At 42.9% G+C, this 22,662-nt stretch overlaps 1 protein-coding gene and 4 non-coding genes across 5 annotated transcripts; 2 read left to right on the plus strand and 3 right to left on the minus strand.

The window, feature by feature from the left end:
* Positions 1 to 8,019: 8,019 nt before the first annotated feature.
* TRNAE-CUC (transfer RNA glutamic acid (anticodon CUC)) lies at positions 8,020 to 8,091 on the minus strand. The gene has a single exon. It is a non-coding gene; the product is annotated as a tRNA-Glu (tRNA).
* A 1,845-nt stretch (positions 8,092 to 9,936) lies between these two features.
* On the minus strand, positions 9,937 to 10,008 carry TRNAE-CUC (transfer RNA glutamic acid (anticodon CUC)). The gene has a single exon. It is a non-coding gene; the product is annotated as a tRNA-Glu (tRNA).
* A 6,870-nt stretch (positions 10,009 to 16,878) lies between these two features.
* On the plus strand, positions 16,879 to 19,025 carry LOC149279216 (dnaJ homolog subfamily B member 1-like). Its single transcript, XM_089501412.1, has 3 exons — positions 16,879 to 17,089; positions 17,952 to 18,511; positions 18,795 to 19,025. The coding sequence occupies exons 1-3, from the start codon at positions 16,879 to 16,881 to the stop codon at positions 19,023 to 19,025; spliced, it is 1,002 nt and encodes a 333-aa protein (XP_089357538.1).
* A 2,854-nt stretch (positions 19,026 to 21,879) lies between these two features.
* TRNAK-CUU (transfer RNA lysine (anticodon CUU)) lies at positions 21,880 to 21,952 on the plus strand. The gene has a single exon. It is a non-coding gene; the product is annotated as a tRNA-Lys (tRNA).
* A 350-nt stretch (positions 21,953 to 22,302) lies between these two features.
* Positions 22,303 to 22,375, minus strand: TRNAK-UUU (transfer RNA lysine (anticodon UUU)). The gene has a single exon. It is a non-coding gene; the product is annotated as a tRNA-Lys (tRNA).
* Positions 22,376 to 22,662: the final 287 nt, after the last annotated feature.

The following is a 22,662-nucleotide window of genomic DNA, read 5'->3' on the forward strand; positions in this document are numbered from 1 at the left end:
AGTTGATAACAGGATTATGAGTCTTTAACCAGGGTAGACCCAATATGACTGGAAAAACAGGAGAAGGCACCACATCAAATATAATCTCCTCCATATGATTAGGACTAATACGCATACATAAAGGTACAGTCTCTTTAGTAATAGGACCAGTCTTTAAAGGGCTTCCGTCTACCAATTGAAGAAAAATAGGTGATGTCTTCTCCCTGGTGGTCATTCCCAGGCGTTGTATGAGGTCAGCATCCAAAACATTACTGCTGGCACCAGAATCAATCATGGCCAAAAGGTTGATGGGGTCGTCTTTCCACTGTAAAGATATTGAAAGGGATAAGTGATTGGAGAAGTGTAAGGATGCTCTCTTGTTAGTTTGCATAAACCGAGGGTTCTGCTTACCCTTAGGGGAACGTGTCTTGGTTCCGCATTCATTGGCGTAGTGACCTTTACCTCCGCAGTACAGGCATAAGTCCAGGCTTCGGCGACGCTCCTTCTCAGCCATTGATAGAGGTCCCCTGATGAGGCCCAATTGCATTGGTTCCTCCCCATTGTCCTTAGGGGTTACCTTGACTGTCTGCCGTATGGACGACCAATTTGAGAAGGAGGTGGTTTGTCTTTCGGCCTTTCTTTCCCGTAGCCTACGGTCAATTTGAATGGCTAGGTTAGCAAACTCATCCAGAGAATTGGGTATATTGGTGCGGGCCAGTTCATCCCTAATATTCTCTGCCAATCCTAACCGAAATTGATCATGCAGTGCAGGTTCGTTCCAGGAAGTCTCCATAGAGATCCGACGAAATTCAGCAATATACTCCTCCACAGGTCTTTTACCTTGTTTAAGTGCCCGTAGGGTGCTGGTAGCGGAAGTGGATCGGAAGGGATCCTCGTAGAGAGCGTCCATAGCTTGGCGGAAGGAGCCCCATGACTCTAAAATAGAGCTATTACTACGAAGTAGGTGGTGAGCCCAAAGTTGAGGTTCATCTGACAATAGTGCAATAACCGTATGGATCTTTATATAGTCCGATGAGTAAGTACGTGGTCTTAGGTTAAACATAACTTGGCAAGACATCATAAAAGTAGTGTATTTCTTACGGTCACCGGAGAAACGTTCAGGCATAGGAATTTGAGGTTCAGGTGCAAATGCTCCTTGCAGAGTCATGGATTCAGGTGCCATAGAAGGAGCCGAGAAAGGATCGCCTTGAGCGGAAGAGCTGCCTTGCCTCTGGTGCATCTCCTGGCGTATCTGAAGCTGTCCTGCTTGAACATCTTGCAGTGACTGATTAAACACGGCCATTTGCTGGGTAAGTGCGGCCACAGCCTCAGCCAAACCTGCGGATTCCATAAGGGCTCGGTTGTTATGTAATGTTTCTGATGGTAAATGCAGGTAAGGAATCCAGTATGCAGGAAAGGTAGCAACAGGAACAGTTCGGACAGAGTCCAAAGAATAGTTGAGCAAGCCGGGTCAGCAATGGAGAAGGTAACGTAGTCAGGAGTAAGGCAATGGATCAGCAACAGGAGGCTCCTCAGACAAGCCGGGTCAGGAGTGGAGAAATCAGAGTAAACAGGAACAAGCCGAGTCAGCAACGAGAGGGTAATCAGACAAGCCGGGTCAGGAGTGGAGATATCAGAGTAGCCAGGAACAAACCAAATCAGGAGTAAACGCAACATGCAGCAGGGAACAGCTCAGCTGGGAACAACAACCGAGCACTGAATGAGTGTCAGTGCTCAGGTTTTAAACTTGCCGCCTCTCCAAGCCCCGCCCCCAGCTGATGACGTGGAGCTGTGCGTGCAGCATGATCTCTACTGAGGCATAGAGAGAGGGAGGGGGCGTGGCATGTGTGCATGCTCCTCCTCCCTATTCTGGAGGGGCGGCATGGGGAGTAGCAGACCCCCAGTGCCCGCCGGACGCGGGCACCGAAGATTGGGCACCGGGGAAGGTAAGTGGCGAGTACCCGCTATCCGCGGGTACTCGGGAGAATGGCTCCGCTGCGGTTCGGGACGAGAACGTCCCGGATCGTGACAGCAGGGGAGTGTCTATTTTGTTTCACCGTCAGCTCGAGCTCTCCATATTGAAAGTTATTACAGATCCAGAGGGGAGATATGTAATAGTATCGTGTAGTATTCAGGGTAGACACTTAGTAATTTGTAATGTGTATGCTCCTAACCACTCGCAAGCCGACTTTTTTAACTCGCTTAATGCGGTGCTCCTCCCTCTGCATAGTGATAATTTGATAATTGGGGGTGACTTCAATACATGGGCTGAGCCTAAATTAGATCATAGTAGAGGGACTCACCCCAAAACAGAAACGCGAAGCAACCCGATTGTGCGTCTCTGTCGACAGTTACAACTCATCGACACATGGTGAATTTTAAACCCCACTGAAAGAGATTTCACTTTCTATTCCCACCCTCATAATTCTTTTACGATAATTGACTACTTTCTATGTAAATCAACCCTTTCACACTATATTAGCAAAGCCCAGATCTTGGACATCCTTATTTCGAATCATGCTCCCATCATGCTGTCATTTATGTTTCGGCCCCCTTTACTCTCCTCCTTTAATTGGCGCATGAATCCTTTATTGTACAAATCACAAGACTTTCAGGACAGCCTTAAGATGGCATGGGCTGAATATGAAGAGAATAATAAGACGCACTCACACAACCCTTAACTTTTCTGGGACGCTGCAAAGGCTAATCTTAGGGGTCACATAATCTCCTATGTCACAAAAAAGAAGAGTGACACTATTACCAATCTCAACAAACTCAGCTTTAGCCTATCTAAAGCCAAGAGAAGACTCATAACCGACCCCTCTCCTGCTTCCAAGGCCGCTTATACACAAGCCAAATTAAATTATGATACTCTCCTTCACAATGCATCCCTTTTAAAGATTCGATACATTGGTCAGATCAACATCAACTCGCTCCGCTATTCCTGCAGTCAGACAACAAGATGGCTCCTTGGATACTTCCTCGGAAGCTATTAATCAAGCTCCTCTACATCTATATCTGACGACTCCATAAACAACTTCATTCGACTGGTAGACCTTCCCAGACTATCTTTACCCCAACAAGAGTTACTTAACCGGGACTTGACACAGGAAGAAGTGGGCCGGGCTGTCAAAAACCTTAAATTGGGCAAGGCTCCTGGACCCGACGCTTTACCGGCAGAGTTTTATAAGATCCTGGCGGACCACATCACCCCCTCACTTACAATGGCCTTTAATGCTTCCTTCACTAAATCAGAGATTTCCCTCCATTCTAATATTGCCCGCATAATTGTTTTACATAAGGAGGGGAGAGACCCTTATTCTCCCTCATCATATAGGCCAATTTCATTGCTTAACTCAGACTTCAAACTTTTACATAAAATCTTGGCGGACAGACTTGCTTCTTTTCTCCCGACGCTCATTTCTACAATGCAGAAGGGGTTTATCAAAAATAGGCACTCAGTCACCTGCGCTAGGCAAATAATAGCAGCCATTCTTAAAACAAAGGCCTCTCCAACCACGCCACACTTGCTTATTAATTTAGACGCGGAAAAAGCATTCGATAATGTGAATTGGAAATATCTCTTTTCTTTACTTGAGTGTCAAGGATTCGGTTCTCCTTTCATACAATATATTAAAGCTATATATTCCTCTTCTAAAGCCTTTATTACAACTAATAATCTGAATTCACCCCTCTTCAATTTAGAAAAAGGCACAAGACAAGGCTGTCCCTTATCCCCACTCCTGTTTAATATTGCTCTGGATCCTTTTCTTCGGCTTATAATGGACTCGCCCTCATATACGGGTATACTGATGGGGAGACGTGAGTTGAGGGTGACGGCCTTCGCAGACGATATGTTGCTTTTTGTAGGAGCCCCACATGACACTATTCCTGTAATTATGTCCTACCTGACGCAGTTTGAAAACGTTTCTGGTCTAAAAATAAATCTGGACAAATCAGAGGCACTTTAGCTCTCGGAAGGTAGACCTCCCGAAGCACTTAAGGGTTGGCCTTTTCGCTGGGCCCAGCACTCCATTAAATACTTGGGTGTGGTATTCCCAGTAGACCTCAATAAATTATTTGATTTAAATATGCTCCCTATTATTACCAAGTCCCTCGCGGATCTGAAGGCCTGGGCTAACCTTCCACTTAACCTAGTTGGGAGGATTAGCCTTATCAAGATGGTAATCTTTCCCCGATTTTTATATATTCTCAATATGCTCCCATTGCTATTGTCACCGTTAGATATACGGAAAATCCACACCTCATTCTCTCGCTTTCTATGGAGAGGTGGTCATCCCAGGATTAGCTTTCAGAAGCTTTCTCAACTAAAATCGAATGGGGGTCTCAATCTACCCAACATTAAGTTATATAACATTGCCTGTCTACTCCGTTTCGCAAAAGACTGGATCTCCCATTCCAACCTTTTTACTGATTGGCAACGAGATCAGTGTTTCTGCCCGGAATGGGATATATGCTATCTTCTCCATGCTCCCACGAGAGAGATCCCTGTCTCTTGTCGCACCAATCCTCTCATAATGCCAACAATCCAGGCTTGGCGTAGCGCCCGATTACCTCTGTTTGGAAACTACACTTCTTCCCTATTCTTACCTCTAACTGGCAACTGTAAATTCCAGGGGCTTACCCCAGACTCTAGATTCACAATTTGGAAGGCTAGAGGACTCAACTTGCTCTCCGATATATTTAACCCTTCCTCTAAAACATGTTATCCTTTCCCAGCCCTTAAGGAAAAATACTCCTTGCCACCCTCTCACATTTGGCCTTACATGCAAGCGAAACATTACTTGCAACAAACGCTACACCTCGTGCATCCCTCCCAACACAACCACGTATTAGAAGTGCTACTGAGCCCCTCTTATCAATGCAAGGTGTCCATCTCAACGCTTTACAGGGCAATCTTTAAACCACAGAATTATGCCGACTGCAAATCCGGGCTTGCTAGGGCTTTCCTACACCGAGATGCCTCTTTTGCCTCCCACAACTTACTACATGCGTACACTAGACGACTGACAAACCTACAGGCTTCTTGGTTCCAGGACACTACTCTCAAACTTCTCCATAGAACATATATCTCTCCCCGACAACTTTCTAGGAGTGCCCCCTCTTCCGAGCCACGTTGTTGCAAATGCAGTTTGATATCGGCTGATCTAGAACACTGTCTATTCAATTGCCCTAAGCTGTTGTCTTTTTGGGAAGGGGTGGGTTCAAGAATAGGCAATATAGTGGAGTGTCGCCCTCCTGTCATCACTTTCGATTCATTGTTGGGAGTATACGATAAAATAGATATCAAAGAGAAACACTGAATACATCTGTTAGATTATTTGATTACCATAGCAATCAAGGCTATCTTAGACCACTGGTTAAATCCATTCGCACACTCAATTGCCTACTGGAGGAATAAAGTTATGAAGACAATCCTACTAGAATGGACCCTGGTCCTTCAGGATAAGGAAAGGCGGGGAGAAAAATTCCTTGACATTTGGGAACCTTTCATAGACACCCTCTCGACTAAACTCAGAGACCAGATCGCTCTGGTTTTCTCACACATGACTTGGTTTTGCTCCCGTACATTGACTTCTCGTGGCACCAGACCCCTCTTCTCTATTATTCTCTCTTTATTGGTTTCTGTGGGCTTCCATGTCAGACATTCTATCTCAGACATATCCTTGACCCAGATACACCTTGGCCTTCGCATGGTTTGCCAGCCACTAATTATAGCGGCTCTGTGCTTGACTACCTCCATAGCCCGGTCTCGAAAGGTTAATTTTATTTGTCTATTTTATAAATTTTTCTCGGTGTCAAATTACCAGTACCTCACGGGTTTCCTGTTTCTCTTTATGTTATTCTCTATTACTTGTACTGGCTTATCTTAACACTGCACAACATAGGAAATGCAAACACACAAAATATAATAACGGCGGTACATATACAATCTTAACATTCTTTTTCTTCCCTATTTAATACTCATCTTGATATGGCCATCTTTAGCTGGAAGATTAGGAGGTGTATCGCCTTGCCTCTGCTTTGATAAGTGACCAATTTTGTATACTCACGTATGTATTCGTTTTGTCCGCTATTCGACTGCATGATCGTATGTGTATCTGCTCAACATATTTGCTTGTACCATATAGATCCGTGTTCATGTATTTCCTGATCTTCTGTACACCAAATAAAACAGTTTATGAAAAAAAAAAAGAAGGAGGGAAGACTGCACTCACAGTCTTCCCCTAATCTGCAGTCAGTGTGGCAAATATTTTTTTTGGTGCGGGAAGGGAGAGAGTGATTACATGCTAGGGAGCGTGGAGCGGGGCCTAAGGAAATGCTTGCGTAGGGTCCAATTTTTTCCATATAGCAGTATCTAATATTTATATATTGGCAACAATAGTTAATCTTTATATATATTGCAACAGGGGTGTACATTGGTATATATTGGCAGCAAGGGCTAATATTGGTATATATTGGCAGCATGGTCTAATATTAAAGAATGAAAACTAACTGCCAATTCAGCTTTAATTTTGAAATCATATTTCATTTACAATCTTTACTTCAAAGAGATAAGGACATATTATGTAGTTAAAATGCATGTCTAACGCATATATATATATATATATATATATAGTGACAAACCCTGTAGCATGAGGGCCATAAAATGTCACAGTTAAGAGTCTTAAGCACGGTCTAGAGCAATCAGGCTCAGGAACGCCAACTTGCAGCAAAACAGTGCTTTATTTTAATTGCTCAAACAAAACAAAAGCATAAAAACAAACAACCTAGCTCCCAATTGGAGCTCTCTCTAACTATACGATGCTGGGCCAGACTGACCAGCCTGAACACCCACTAACTTGACCTCCCAGCTAAGCATATAGGGGAGTATAAGGCATTTCTGGAGGCAGAGTGGCATATAGGGGGTTAAAAGGCACTCTGAAAAAAAAAAGAAAAGCCTTATGCCCCTCCCATATAACACCCCCCTGCCACTTACCAGTGCTTCTGACTCCCTGGTGTCTGGTGGTGGCAGCGGGTGGAGGCCGGCGTTAGTTCCGCCGGCGCTTCTATGACTGAGCCCCGGAAGGTCATGTGACACCAGTGCTCCGTCATAGAAGCCCCAGCTGAAGTGCCAGCAATAGCAGGGGTTGTCTGCGTCCATCGAGCAGATGTTCGCCGACTACCAGAGAAGAGAATTCCCTGCAGCGCTGCGGGGAATTATCCTCTCTGGCAGCCGGGGAAGGTATGCGCATAGACAACCTCCGCTGATGCCCCCACTTTTGCTGGCGCTCGGTGATAAAAGCGTCTACTAATGATAAAGTTGGAGAAAATATATTCTTGAACATTATCCCTTAAAATGACTTCCACACCACAGATGGGGAGGCTCACTGAGTCTTTAATCCCGTGGCAGAGATTTTGGTCTCATTTTAAAAATTGGTACCGTTTATGCTTTTTGTCAATCTTTTGTCACCATGCCTGATGACAGAGTGTCCTTGAAGATCAAAACTGATGGAACCATTCATACCAACTCTCCTGGTTCCATGCTCCATGTCTGGTGGGATTGTGCCAAACTTCGGCCTTTCTGGTCCATAGTCTTCAATGTCGAACCCAGGCCGCGGCGGTGAGAGCGCCGAATCCTAACCACTAGACCACCAGAGACTCCTTGTTAAGGCATGGAAACCATGAGCTCTCCCAGCAGTTCTTAAGCGTGACCAGTCCTTCATTAAGCCATGTTAATGTCTATCAATGATAAAGTTGGAGAAAATATATTCTTGAACATTATCCCTTAAAAATCTTTCAAATAACTTCCACACCACAGATGTTGAGGATCACTGAGTCTTTAGTCCCGTGGCGGGGATTTTGGTCTCATTTTAAAGATTAGCACCGTTTATGCTTTTTGCCAATCTTTTGTCACCATGCCTGATGACAGAGTGTCCTTGAAGATCAAAGCTGATGGAACCATTCAGACCAACTTCTCTGCTCGTCTTTCTTTATGTAAACATTTCTCCTCACTTTTCTTGTACTTTATTAAAAACATTCCCTGACCGGGAATCGAACCCGGGCCGCGGCGGTGAGAGCGCCGAATCCTAACCACTAGACCATCAGGGACTCCTTGTTAAGGAACGGAAACCATGAACTCTCCCAGCAGTTCTTAAGTGTGACCAGTCCTTCATTAAGCCATGTTAATGTCTATCAATGATAAAGTTGGAGAAAATATATTCTTGAACATTATCCCTTAAAAATCTTTCAAATGTTCGATGGTCGATGCTCTTATTATAAAAACAATACTACTAAAACGCAAGCGCTTCCTATATGCTTCCCCCATGATGTGATTGCCTCCCTTAAAGAGACCTTCTTTGATTGGCGTACCGATTCGATCCTGTATCTGGGCATTTATCTGACAAAATCTGTCCACTCTTTAGTACAATATAACTATAATAAACTATGGGCCACTATAACGAAAGATATACACAGGTGGGGCAAATTTGAGGTCTCGTGGTGGGGCGTATTATCTCCCTTAAAATGATGTGTCTTCCCAAACTCCTTTATTTGTTTCGTGCTATCCCGCTGCCGGTTCCGCAACATATTCTGTTACTGTATCAGCGAACCTTCAATGCACACATTTGGTTGAACCGTCCGCCCAGATTTGCAAGGTGCACTCTCTATATGCCTGTTTTTTCACGGCGGTATGGGTGCCCCTAATTTGCTATATTATCATGATGCCGCTAGACTGACCCAGGCCCTACAGACGGTGTTTGCGAACCCCACCCCAAAATGGGTTGATTTGGAAAGTGACCTTCTTTTGCCTTATAATTATCGTCAACTCTTGTGGTGTTACAAGCGAGAGAGGCCTAAGCTTCCCTGTCCAGGACCTGTTCTCCAGCATACCTTCGGTATTTGGGACAGGAAATGGTTGCCTGTTTTACATGCACCCTGGGTTAGGCGCCGTATGCCGATCACTTCTCTCCTAATCTGTCTCTGAACCGTTGGAAGGACAAGGGGATAGTTTCGGTTGATAATCCGTATGACAAATTAAATTTATGCCCCTTCGCTGTTCTCCAGGCCCAATATGTTCTACCGCCCAGCGATTTGTTTCTTTATCTTCGAGTCAAACATATTCTAGTTCAACTGTTGCCCACTGGTATACCTGTGCTTCAAACTCACCCCTTAATGAAGCACTGTTCTACCTCCCCTTATCTGAGACATACCACCTCCGTATGTTACCGTACATACAACTATCTTATATGGTAAAGTGGGAAAAGGAGCTGGGCATGCTGTTAGATCTGGAGGACTGGAACAAAGCCCTTTGTAATTTACAGGGTGTATCTCGCTGTGTATCGCACTGGGAAGTGAATAGGAAGGTTCTCTACCGTTGGTACCTGGTTCCTTCCCGTTTGGGTCGCATCTTTTCAGATGCCTCTGCCTTGTGTTGGCACTGCCACAACTCTCCTGGATCCATGCTCCATGTCTGGTGGGATTGTGCCAAACTTCGGCCTTTCTGGTCCATAGTCTTCAATGTTGAACCCAGGCCGCGGCGGTGAGAGCGCCGAATCCTAACCACTAGACCACCAGAGACTCCTTGTTAAGGCATGGAAACCATGAGCTCTCCCAGCAGTTCTTAAGCGTGACCAGTCCTTCATTAAGCCATGTTAATGTCTATCAACGATAAAGTTGGAGAAAATATATTCTTGAACATTGTCCCTTAAAAATCTTTCAAATAACTTCCACACCACAGATGTTGAGGATCACTGAGTCTTTAGTCCCGTGGCGGGGATTTTGGTCTCATTTTAAAGATTAGCACCGTTTATGCTTTTTGCCAATCTTTTGTCACCATGCCTGATGACAGAGTGTCCTTGAAGATCAAAGCTGATGGAACCATTCAGACCAACTTCTCTGCTCGTCTTTCTTTATGTAAACATTTCTCCTCACTTTTCTTGTACTTTATTAAAAATATTCCCTGACCGGGAATCGAACCCGGGCCGCGGCGGTGAGAGCGCCGAATCCTAACCACTAGACCACCAGGGAACTCCTGATTAAGGTATTGAAAGCATGAGCTCTCCCAGCAGTTCTTAAGCGTGACCAGTTCTTCATTAAGCCATGTTAATGTCTATCAATGATAAAGTTGGAGAAAAAAATAAAAAATCTTTCAAATAACTTCCACACCACAGATGTTAAGGATCTCGTTTTAAAGATTAGCACCGTTTATGCGTTTGGCCAAAATGCCAAATGACAGAGACTCCTTGAAGATTGTAAAATTCCTTGTTCCAATATTACAGTAAATGTCAGGGTAATTTAGATCTCTCATGATTAAAATCTGGAACCAGGTGTGCAGCCTTTTCAATTTGTTATAAAAGCTTGTGGAACCATTCGGACCGTCTTTCCTGATGTAAGCACTCAATGCTTAATCAGTCCTTTGTCTTGTCCAACATTCAGGATTGCAATATACCTATTTAACACGTTTAAAGTCTCTTACTGTATTAGCCCCATGTCCTTCCTGTTGGGAGGCTGTTCCATCTATATACCGTATTTGCTCGATTATAAGACAAGGTTTTTTTTCAGAGCAAATGCTCTGAAAAATACCCCTCGTCTTATAATCAGACCTCAAATAGGTCTGACTATGAGACGACTAAGATCCAGATCCCCCGCAGCTGCAGGGGACCTGGATCCTCCTGTCCCCCTACCCCACTTACCGGTACTTCTGAGTCCCCGGTGTGTAGCTGGGGCAGCATGTAGATGTCAACGCGATTCGCGTAGACAACTTCTTCTGCAGCAGGAAGGAGGTGTGGCTAGGAGCGGGGGTTGTCTGCGTCCATCGCGCAGACCTTCCCCGGCTGTCAGAGATCAGAGTTCCCTGCACCGGCTGCAGCGTAAGTGCGTGGGATCTACACGCTGCCCCGGCTACATGACAGTCAGGAAGTCAGAAGCACCGGTAAGTTTTGGGGGGGGGTGTTAAATGGGGGCATAAGGCATTTCTGGAGGCAGAGTGCTCTGTGAAATGCCTTTTAACCCCCTTAATGCCACTCTGCCTCCAGAAATGCCCTTTTAACCCTCTATAGGCCACTCTGCCTCCTGAATGCCTTAAACCTCCCTATATGCCACTCTTCTCCATAGTATGCCTTTTAACCCTCTAAATGCCAGAGTGGCATATAGGGGTATAAGGCATTTCTGGAGGCAGAGTGGCACATAGGGGGTCAAAAGGCATATCATGGAGCACAGTGGCATTTAGAGGGTTAAAAGGCATATCATGGGGCACAGTGGCATATAGGAGGTATAAGGCATTTCTGGGGCAGATGTGCATAACTGGGGGGCAGGTTGGAAAATAGAAGGAAATAAAACCAAAATATTTTTCTCAATCATAGCTTTTAGTAAAAAAAATAGTTTACATGAATTAACATTTACTGGTAAAACTTTTTTCCTATAGGGTCGTCTTATATTCAGGCTTTTTCTTTTTTTCCTAAATTAATATTCAGATTTGCGGGGTCGTCTTATAATCAAGAAAATCCGGTATCTTGTATGTCTTAGTAAAGCAAACTTTCTTATGCTGTATGTGAGCCTCTGGTATTTTAGTGTTGGCCTTTTCATTTTACTATAAAAGCATCTTTGTGGACAGAAAACATCAACACATCACTATCCTGTGGCGAAATAAAAATCAGGTCTAGAGGGTAGTGTGGTGGATGGAATACCAGCAAGCAAGATTTATGCAGACGCAATTTGTTTTTCTGTTTCTTGTCATTTTGTTTTCTGCCAACAATGTTTTCCGACAGATCGGTTCAGATTAAATTCAGGGTCCTTTTTTCTAATTTGGAATTAGGGGGCGTTCCCAAACAGAGAAGAGGTCCAGGCTTGGTTTTTCTCTGCAAGACCACCACTGCACTAATGGTTACATGCATCTAGCAGCATGCTTTGGAACTGCAATTCCCCCAAAAAATTGATCCCTCAGAGTAAGGAAGGTGACATGACAGCAGCAGGAGTAGTAGGCCACTGCGAGTGGATAGACACTGGCACATATCTAGACCTACAGTACAGGGCACTGAATTCTACCCAAAATTAAAAGAATTGATCCCTCAAACTAAAAAAGGAGATTGAGTCATAGCAGCAGAGGCAGGGCACAGGGCGGGAACTGGCAGACAGACTGAATCCACCAATATTAAATAAAAAGGAGAAGAATGAATCCCCCAGAATAAGGAAGGACATTGAGGTGCAGGGGTAGGGCAGTGTATAGGCCAGGCACTGGCAGACAGACACATCCAGAAGATTAACGTTTTGGAATGGCCCAGCCAGAGCCCAGACCTGAATCAAATTGAACATCTGTGGGGTGATGTGAAGAGGGCTGTGCACAGGAGATGTCCTCGCAGTCTGACTGATTTGGAGCGCTTTTGCGCATGGCATGTCAAGATGTGCCATGCTAATAGACTCCTACCCAAAAAGACTGATTGCTGTAATAAAATCAAAAGGTGCTTTAACAAAGTATTAGTTTAAGGGTGTGCACACTTATGTAACCAGGTTATTGTGAGTTTTTATTTTATTTCCCCCTCAAAGATTTAAGTTTGTTTTGCAATCAAATTGTTCACGTTATAGGTCACATTAAAGGTGGAAAAAGTTCTGACATGATTTATCTTTGTCTCATTCTTTAACATCACAAGAACCTGCCATTTTAACAGTGGTCTGTAGACTTTTTACATCCACTGTATCTCACTAGATCAGAAGACTCATTCCCCTCCCTCATATTAGAAAAAAAGAACTGATGCCCCATAGTAAGGTAGGGCATTTAAGCGCAGGAGCGGGATAATGTATATAGGCCAGGCACTGGCAGACACATTTAGCTACATTTTTTTTTTACATTTTGTTGGAACTGGAAGGTTTCCCTGATGGCGACATCAGTGGAGAATTATTTTTTTTACATATTACCATTTTTTTTTAATTTTGTAGAAAGGCCCTTTAAATCCAGGGATATATAACCTTCACCCGTCTGGCTTTCCTTTAACTACTACAGATTCCTCGTCGTCCGTGGAGATTAATAATTGACTTATATTTATTACAAATTTAAACTATTTTTATTTTTTAAAAATTATAAAATTAATTTACTAATCGCTTACACAGGGAGCAAAGAGGTTCACTAATTCCTGAATAAAATGGGCATCACTGCTCTTTAACAACACACTCAATATAAGGCAATACTCATTTACATGAACCAACTCGACCACAGCAGGAAATTCATTTTCTGTTCGGGGAGTCATCCCAAACTCAGGCTTACTCAGCAAAGAGAGCTTGGAAATTGCTCTAGCCCGCAGCTGTTTAATGAACTTTCACAAGACAGACATGATCTTCCAGAAGATTCTCGAAGTCTATAGGTCAAACATGGTGCATAAAATAAATGAATTTATGTTAAAAATAAAACAATAATAACAAAATACAAAGATGTTAATGGTGCTATCAGTTTGAAATCATTTTCATCAGTGAATTCATCAATGCTTAGGCCCTGCAAGTAAGTGGTTTCTGCATCATGTTCTAATGACACAGAGTGGTGAAGTTATAAGAAAGGTGTGATGGGGGGGGGGAATTGCCAGTTCCCAATGAGCTACAGGGTGTCCCTGGGATCCGCATCAGGCAGCTGCATACAATAAAGGTTGAGCCAAGATGCTTGTGTAGAAAAAAAAAGAAGACACTTCTCTTATTGGTCACTCATCCCCACTGCGTAACATAGCGGGTACTGACCCTTCGGATTGGCTGCGGTGGAAGGTAGCCATATTGCACATTTGCCACCTTATTGCTGCCCTGGGACGCGTGTGGTTAGTTTAGTGTAGGTATATAATCAAGACAAAGAACAATATCCCAACATTTAGGTGGCAAATACAAATTCAGGTCATCCCTTTAATTTATATGGGGTAGAAACAGTAATATTTCCCCATTTAAAGTGTCTGTTGTCTGCATCAGTGGATGGAAAAAAAGCCAGGAATTTTGTAAAAGCGATCAGATTTTCAGTCTTAACTTTTTCTCCAAACAGCTTTTCGGCGCTATCTTAGCCCCCAAACAGCCCGTCCGTGCCATCTTAGCCCTCAAACTGTTTGTGTGTTTCTCTCTCTGTGCAGACTGACCCAGAAGGCAGGGAACTGATGTCACTTCCTACATGCTGGATCAGACAGCATGCCTGGAGTGTGGTTGTTGTATTATGGGTGTTTGTTGTATAATATACTTATATTGGGTACATACCTGACACAACATATGTTCCTAGGGGCCAGGGTGGCAAATAGACCATGATTTTTGTCAACAAAGTGACAATCAGTTTAAAACATTGGGCTTTATCCCAATTTAACCCCTTCATTACCCTATAGACGTACCGGGACATCCAAAAAACGCCCACAAAGAAACCCCTATGGACGTCCCGGTACGTCCAGCCCTTCGTGCAGCGTCAGGGAGACCAGGCTGTTTGACAGCCTGGACTCCCACCTGGCAGCAGAAGCCGGCATCGCCGGCTTTCTGCTGCCCGATCTCCCGTAACAGCTTCCGGCATGAAAGCCGGTAAGCTGTTACAGTTGAAAGTGCCCGATCGCGCAGTTGCAAACGCGAGATCGGGCATTCCCTTCCGGGTTGCGTCACTGCTGACGTAACCCGGAAGGTCATCGGAGGGGATATCCTGCCCTCCGATGAGGCACAGAGACGCTGCGATCTCACAGTGTGATCGGTGCAGGGGGATCGCGGGGAGGGGAGTGAGAAACCATCTCTCTCACTCCCCCTCCCGTCCTGAAACGGAAAAGCTTAAAAAAAAAAAAGTTAATTCATTTAAAAAATAATATTAAATAAATCATTAAAATAATAATATAAATAATACTAAAAAAATTATAATGTGAGCTGTGATGTCATTGTGACATCACTGGCATGTTCAGGAGGTCCCTAGGAGGACCTCTAACCATTTCTGTGTAAAAAGAATATATAAAAAATAAAAAAAAAAGTAAAAAAAATAAAATAAAAAAAATATATAAAAAAAGATAATAAAAAAATTATTAAAAAACCTTACTTCCCATTGCCCTAGCATAACATCTAGCCAGTATAACCCTCCTGCCCCCGTTCACAACCCCCAAACCCGTTAAGCCATAGGCATAAAAATTATACAAAATTGTACACCTTATAGTATGCTCCCTGGTGCTGGGAAAGTCTGGAAAATCTATATAAATTAGGTATTTCTGAAATCAGGACACCTGAATTAATAAACTTGGAGGGGATTTTCCGTCACTTTACCTAATTTTGTGAGGATTCAGCTATTCATCCAACTATGGTATCAAACGAAAGCTCTATCTCTCCTTGAAAAAACAATATATAGTTTATATGGGTACACTATTCACAGGAAAAGAGAATCATCGCTAAACCGACATACCCCAAAAATGGCAAAATTGCTCTGGGCTTTGAGGTACCAAAAACCCCTGGGATTGAAAGGGGTTAAGTACTGCCGATTACGTCACGGTTACTACCATTAGTGAAACTTGTCCTGACGACACCCTCAGCTTGGCTATGACAGCAAATACCACACTTTTCAACAACCAGAAACCCTGACTGACAGGAGTGGGTGGGACTTAGCATCTCCCTCAACCAATCATTCACCGCGGGCGGTACCGTATAAATTCACAAAGCTCGCTCAATGGTCAGTAGAAGCAGGATCCTGAGTGGTTAATTCACATGTCTGTTTGCTGTCATTGGCCTGGCTGAGACTGGCAAAGGCTGCGTCTGCTTGTGATTGGTAGAACGGAGGGGTGGAGTGCTGAAGTTTCGAGAGTGCGGAAGAAAGATCTGGAAGGTTCTGGAGGCGGGGTTGTGTGGATACAAGAGAGGAGTTGAGTGTGTACACCCTGAGAGATTGACCCAGGAGCGGCTGATACGGGTGAGTGTGCGGCTGTGTGACTTGAGGTACGCGGTGCTGTAGGGGAGACATGTCCTTTGGGGGGGGTAGTAGTTGTATGAAGTGGGGCTTTTGAGGCGCACTTGGTCGGGTCATGTTAGTGGCTTTAGGTACCTGTGTTATTGTACGCGTATGTAGCTAGACCCACCTATAGACATACAGGGTGATTCTGAGGCTGGCTTTTCTGTGCCCGGGGTGAAGCTCGGGCTGTCAGGGGTGAAGCCTGTCATATGAGTCAGGAGGGGGCTGCTGGTTGGGGACCCGGTTACCATGCGGATATTCCTGTTTTACCTCTGTAGAGATATAATTTCATGTAAATGTACGTCATCCATATATTGTTTGGCTTATGTTTATAGTGCACCATACACCTACAGTGAGAGCAGTTCTGGTGCAAAATGGAGCCCTGTGTTGCTATGGTGATAGCACTACTTTTACTGCTATGCTGCCCAATTTCACCTAAACCAAATCTTCTAACTGCCTAATCTTTGAAACATGATGGGCACCCAGAATGAAGCTATGATGAGTGTGATTAATGTTTTCATGTAGCTCAGATCTGAAAAGGTCCAGGAGACGTGGAAAGGCTGTGAAGCTGAGTCTTTCCTAATAAAAGTGATTTATGATGTGTCCGCTCCAGTATAAGTGAGCGCTCTAGATTCTGTTAATCCCGGAGAGATCCCAGTTGCCTGACACCCTTTTCTGTTTCCCCCTATAGTATAATTTAGTGAGAGCAGACCAGATGACTATTGAAGTGCTTATATTCCGGTATCTTCGGACATTTTCTTTGTAAATTGGCCAATAAACTTATAGAAATTGGTTTATTTTGATTAATGGTATGTAACAAAATTTGCATCTACTTTAAATTAATTGATCCTTCCCACCTATTCTAGAATGATCCAGGTTGTGTGTGCGGAACGTATGTGTTGTGTGCCCAAAGGTCTGTGTTTAAGGCTTTGCTCTTTCCTTGTTCCTAGGTCTGTCTGTAGTTTTATACGCCACTCGTAAGCATGGGCAAAGATTACTACAAGATCCTCGGGCTGTCGCAAGGAGCGTCGGAGGAAGAAATAAAGAAGGCCTACAGGAAACAGGCCTTGAAGTATCATCCCGATAAGAACAAGGACCCCGGGGCCGAGGAGCGTTTCAAGGAGATCGCGGAGGCCTACGACGTGCTTAGTGACCCAAAGAAGAAAGAGATATTTGACAAGTATGGAGAGGAAGGTGCGTACATAAGGATAAAATCTTAAGGAGTATACTAATATCTGATGGAATATGTACCTTGATTCCCCTTTTATTACATCATCAAATTACTTTTAATTCATTGCAGCTTTGTGGCCTCATATGGTTAGCTAAAATATTATATAATATATTATATTTCTCCTTTCAAATTCGCTTTGGCAGGGTTATGTCAGGAGTGGCAAACGGTAGAGAAGTGTGTTCACTTAAGGGTGGAGACAGATATTGGACAGTAGGAACAGCATATAAATAAGATTAGCTAAAGCAGTGGCACAAAATGTTTTCTTGCTGTTACTAAAGCGTGGATCTTTTAAACGGCAAAAACATTTTCGCATGAATGGAAGGATTTTTTTGTGGATAATGAAGAAAATTAATTTACTTATTATGTTAATGTTGAGCTCTATATTCTACCCACACCCCAAATAGGGAGCCAGGTTTGACTACTCCTGCTAAGCAATACTCCTTGAAATAAAGTATATACAGGGCTGTATATTTGGATGGTGAAGCTCAATCTCCGCTGATTAAAGTGATGAAAGTGCAGTGTATGCAGAGAGCGTGCTTCTAGAATTGGAGTAGCATTTGCTGTGTGTACAGAGCATTGACACAAAAGCCTGCAGGTTCTATCCTGTCTGAGCTGACAGTATTTTTGCAAATCAAGACATGCCCTTTCTTGTGTTAATCCCCCACCTTTAGATCTGTGATCCTGGTTATATATTTGAGCGTGTACACAATATGTGTGCTTTGCAACAGTAATAAATGTACAGTCAAATTGTCGGTTTTCCCCTCCCAGTCATCACCAGAAAATTCTCTAGTTATTTTTTTTAAGTTATTTCTTTTTATCTTTTAGGTCTAAAGGGAACCCCAGGTGGTGGGAGTGGCGGTCCCAACGGTCCATCTTTCAGCTACACCTTTCATGGGGACCCACATGCCATGTTCACAGAGTTCTTTGGGGGCCGCAATCCCTTTGACACCTTCTTTGGACGTGGTGAAGAGGACATGGAAACAGATGATCCTTTTGCGAGTTTTGGCATGGGTGGATTTAGCCACTTCCCTAGACATGCTGGTGGCCGAAGGGAGCCTATTGCCAAGAAGCAGGATCCCCCTGTGGTGAGGGAACTACCAGTGTCTCTTGAGGATATTTTTATTGGTTGCACCAAGAAGATGAAGATCTCCCATAAGAGGCTTGGCCCAGATGGAAGAAGTGTACACAATGAGGACAAGATCCTGACTATCCAAGTTAAAAAAGGCTGGAAAGAAGGCACTAAAATCACCTTCCCAAAAGAGGGGGATGAGACTCCAAGCAACATTCCTGCAGACATTGTATTTGTCCTGAAAGACAAACCTCACCATTTATTCAAGAGAGACTCTTCAAACGTGGTCTACACAGCCAAGATCAGCCTGCGGGAGGTAGGTGATTTTACTGAACCATGGAGGTTGGACTTTTTAAACCTTTGCATGTGTTGGCGGAAGTGCCTGATTAGGTGAACTAATACATCATTGACTTGCGGTAGGAAGTGTGTGGTTCTGCTGTTTTGTTTTTTTTGGTTTCCTGTGAATTCCCTTTTTATAATCTAAATTTAAGATTTTTGTTTCACAAAAATTAGGTTTTTTTTGGGGGGGGTCAGATTTATTTTGGACAGTTTACTGTAGTTGTTTGGTAACATCTTCTACCTTTTGCTACCCCTCCCAGGCTCTCTGTGGCTGCTCGCTTAAGATCCCCACCTTGGATAACCGCAATATACCTCTCGCGATCAAAGACGTAATCTCCCCTGCGACCAAGAAGCGGATCCCTGGTGAAGGACTTCCTCTTCCCAAGTCTCCTGAGCAGCGGGGAGATCTCATTGTGGAGTTCGATATTCGTTTTCCTGAGCGCCTTCCTGCAGCATCTCGTGAAGTGCTGGAGAGGCTGCTGCCTGCATAGGGACCGCTTGGTACCTTCTCATGGTGATACTGACCAAAGCTGTTACGATGGGACCAGTCTACAAAACTCCATAAGCACTATGGAAGGTGCAATATCCTGAAAGGTGGCTGAGGCGTATACATGTGTTATGTTTAAACTCTTCCTGCTACCAAAACATATCCCTTAACAAGAAATTTAATTTACTGGATTTCAGAGGGTTTTTTTTTTTTTTTTTTCCTTTCTAATAAAAATGAACATAATGTTCATGAACCCGGCAAAGCCTATTTCTATATCTCAGAAAGTTTACTTAGTGGCCGAGATGGCTATCTGTCTCTAACTGGAAGTTGTTAGAAAGCGGCACCGTTTAAAACAAAAAAACTACAGAATGTTCTAAATGGTCTTTTTTTGGTTTTGTAGGCGCCAAAACTGACAAACTTCGGTGCAATGATTTCAAGAAAATGTATGCTTGGAGGACTTTTTAATATTTCCTTTTCGGAATTTTAAGTCTACATTGCAATGTAAGCCGTTTAGTCTATAAAGACCTGGCGCTATTGCACAATAGGGACCTCGCCAATCTTACATTTAATAAATGACAGTTAATGATTTTCCTCGTTCATCAGCTAAAGACCCGATAGACTTCTGTTCTTTTGTGCGAGTGTCCGCAGTCAAACGGTCCGATTAAGACCCTGTGTAAACTCCAGGGCTCTTTCGTTGCCCCCTCTTTGTCCAGTCATCTCTGTGTAGAGTGTCCATGTATTAGTATTTGAAGCACCAGAAAATGTTATTACTATCCCAATGGGATAAAGTGATAAATCTAAATCTTCACAGTATATCTGTGCTATTCCAGTTTCTGTCCCTGTGTTTCGGAGTGATTGAAACATTGTATATATGTGTGCATGTTTTATAAAAGTAGTTATATTTTGTATTGTTTATGTATGTATGTATGTATGTATATATATATATATGTATGTATGTATATATATATGTATGTATGTATATATATATGTATGTATGTATATATATATGTATGTATGTATATATATATGTATGTATGTATATATGTATGTATGTATGTATATGTATATATATATATATATATATATATATATATATATATATATATATGCTAAAGACTTGGATTTATCACTATATCGTTTGGATCCCAAAATGTATGCTGTCATCTCGCATCAGGTTAGTGTGTATCTAGTATAACTGGAGCTACAGATGATATTTTATGTGTTACAGGTCACCTGAATTTAGAAGGCAGCGATACCTTGTCATTTAATCATAATATGGACGGCAAAATCTTACTGATTTAAAACCAGTAGGGCTTAAGATTCCATATTGAGAAGCTCAAATGGAGATGTGCGCGTTATGTGACCCGACTGCAGGAGAAAGCCGGTGACTAGTTGCAGAGAATCACAGAAGAAAAAGTCCTATTTTAAAACTGAATTCTGGAAACGTCCAGAATTGACAATAAAAACGGCCAAGTTTTATAACATGTTTTTAAAAAAAAAAAAAAAAAAAATTGTATTTAGCGGCAACATTGCTGTCCAAGCCATCGCGTGAACAAGGTGCACGTCCTTTATACTTATTATACAGGTGACCTGTAAAGCTTGCACTTGGGAAGCTGATATATTTTGCAATGAAACCTTTTAAGAAATGCAAACAAAAGACCTTTTTCTTCAAATAGTCTCATTCCAGCCTTTGCTATTAAAAGATAAATATGTATAGATTGTGTATTTTTTTTTTGTTTGTGTTAATTGCACACTATTCAATGTTCTGACATTGTGTTTGTAAATAAATCTTTTGGAGACTGACACTGGCGTGTGGGCTACAGCTTTTCTTCTGCAGTAATATAAGGATTGTCCAGTATGTTAAAGTGCCTATAGAAACATTCCAAACTTTATACAAGTGTGTGTGTGTCACACACCGTAACACACACTCTATACTCCCTAAACAAATCGGTCGAAGGGGCCCCGAGCGACAACAGTTCAGTTTCCCCGGGACGAACCACAACATAGCCGGCGCACGTTTGGCGGCCGCACCGGTCGTTCCGCACCTCTGCAAGTCCCAGCAACCAGGCATCCGTGGGAGAAGCTTTCCTGCTCCGTACCCCCACCCCCTGTGGGTTAATAGCAGTGAAATGGTGCGGTAGGGGAGCTGTTAGTCTGTGGGCAGGATATGTGGAACATGGACAGGGGCGGCACACGAGGGAGAACAAAGGCACATAAGATATTCACACAGATATATATAACAATCACAACCCCTGATTATTAAACGGCACTTTTTAACCAGGGGTTGTGACATATATGATCACTTTGGTTTTGTCTTAAGGTGGCATTTAGTGAATGCAATTTAAGCGAGTGGCAGAACCCCTTTCCTGAGTACCTCATTCTCTAGCCATTCTCCCAGGTGTTTGTTCCCGAGCATTGACAGATTGACTCTGACCTGAACTAGTCCTCTCTGCCTGGAAAGCTATGCAATAAATGAGTAAATATTAATTTTTTAATTGTTAAACATGATGACGCCCAAACATAGCAGTCTGTACGTTAGATGTGTTATACATATGGGATATGGTAATAACTATCTCAGCATTTGATTATTAATAGATAATCCTCTAGATTGTAAAGTGGTTTGAGCAGGGCCCTCCTCACCTGTTTCTGTAAGTCAAATTGTTATGTTATATACTAGTTAGTGGAGCCAACATCCCCACCTGTGTTGCAATGAACACCTCCTTTTCACCTTTATCTCAAGTGCTGAGCATTTATTTGGAGAATATACTTACATTTAAGTGATAATTGAATATACTTCTTACCTTTTCACTAGAGAAACCTCTATAATTTTTTTATGTACAGGATGCGTGCATGTATTTGCCCGGCTAGCTCAGTCGGTAGAGCATGAGACTCTTAATCTCAGGGTCGTGGGTTCGAGCCCCACGTTGGGCGGCTACATTTTACATTGTTCCCTTTAAAAAAAAAAAAAAAAAAAAAAAAAAAGCTATTGTAATTCTTGCTAGCGTCATGAAATGTTAAATTATATTTAGTGAATGCAATTTAAGCAAGTGTCAGAACTCCTTTGCTGAGTACCTCATAGTCTGTTTTTTTCACAATCTGATTTCAGAGACTGAAGGATTAAAGAGTTGTCACACATACTTTACCAATCCTAGTCATTCGCGCAGGTGTTTGTGTCCAAACATTGAGATATTGGGTCTGATTTGAACTAGTTCTCTGTTTGGAGAGCAATGCAATGGATGAGTAAATCCATTTATATATAATAATGTAAAAAAAAAAATCACCGCCCGAACAGGGACTTGAACCCTGGACCCTCAGATTAAAAGTCTGATGCTCTACCGACTGAGCTATCCGGGCTTCAGTTTTGTGTTGGAAAGTCAATCACCGTAGCGATAAAATGAACAGGTCCAATCATTAGGAACATTCCATTGGTTGCTATGACAAGACCGGATTCAAAAGTTCCACGGAAAGCAATATAATGCTTAGATCTAGAAACTCTCTAGGTTGTCGGACACGAACTTCCCTGTCAGAGTTCCCTTTAGTGAATAAACCCCATTATGGCACTAGGTGTATGCCAAGGTGTAAACTTTTGTCGATAACGGTGTTCATGATTCTCCCATGATGCATCTACAGTATATCCCAGC

Source organism: Sceloporus occidentalis, unplaced genomic scaffold (genome assembly GCF_023333645.1).
Source record: "Sceloporus occidentalis isolate IW3139 unplaced genomic scaffold, rSceOcc1.0.p SCAF_174, whole genome shotgun sequence".
NCBI lineage: Eukaryota > Metazoa > Chordata > Lepidosauria > Squamata > Phrynosomatidae > Sceloporus > Sceloporus occidentalis.

Bases quoted from the DNA above. Each gene is read 5' to 3' on its own strand.
- LOC149279216 (XM_089501412.1), top strand. From the start codon at position 16,879: ATGGGCAAAGATTACTACAAGATCCTCGGGCTGTCGCAAGGAGCGTCG. The intron at 17,090-17,951 runs GTGCGTACATAA...TTTATCTTTTAG, and splicing joins TGACAAGTATGGAGAGGAAG to GTCTAAAGGGAACCCCAGGT. The intron at 18,512-18,794 runs GTAGGTGATTTT...TACCCCTCCCAG, and splicing joins CCAAGATCAGCCTGCGGGAG to GCTCTCTGTGGCTGCTCGCT.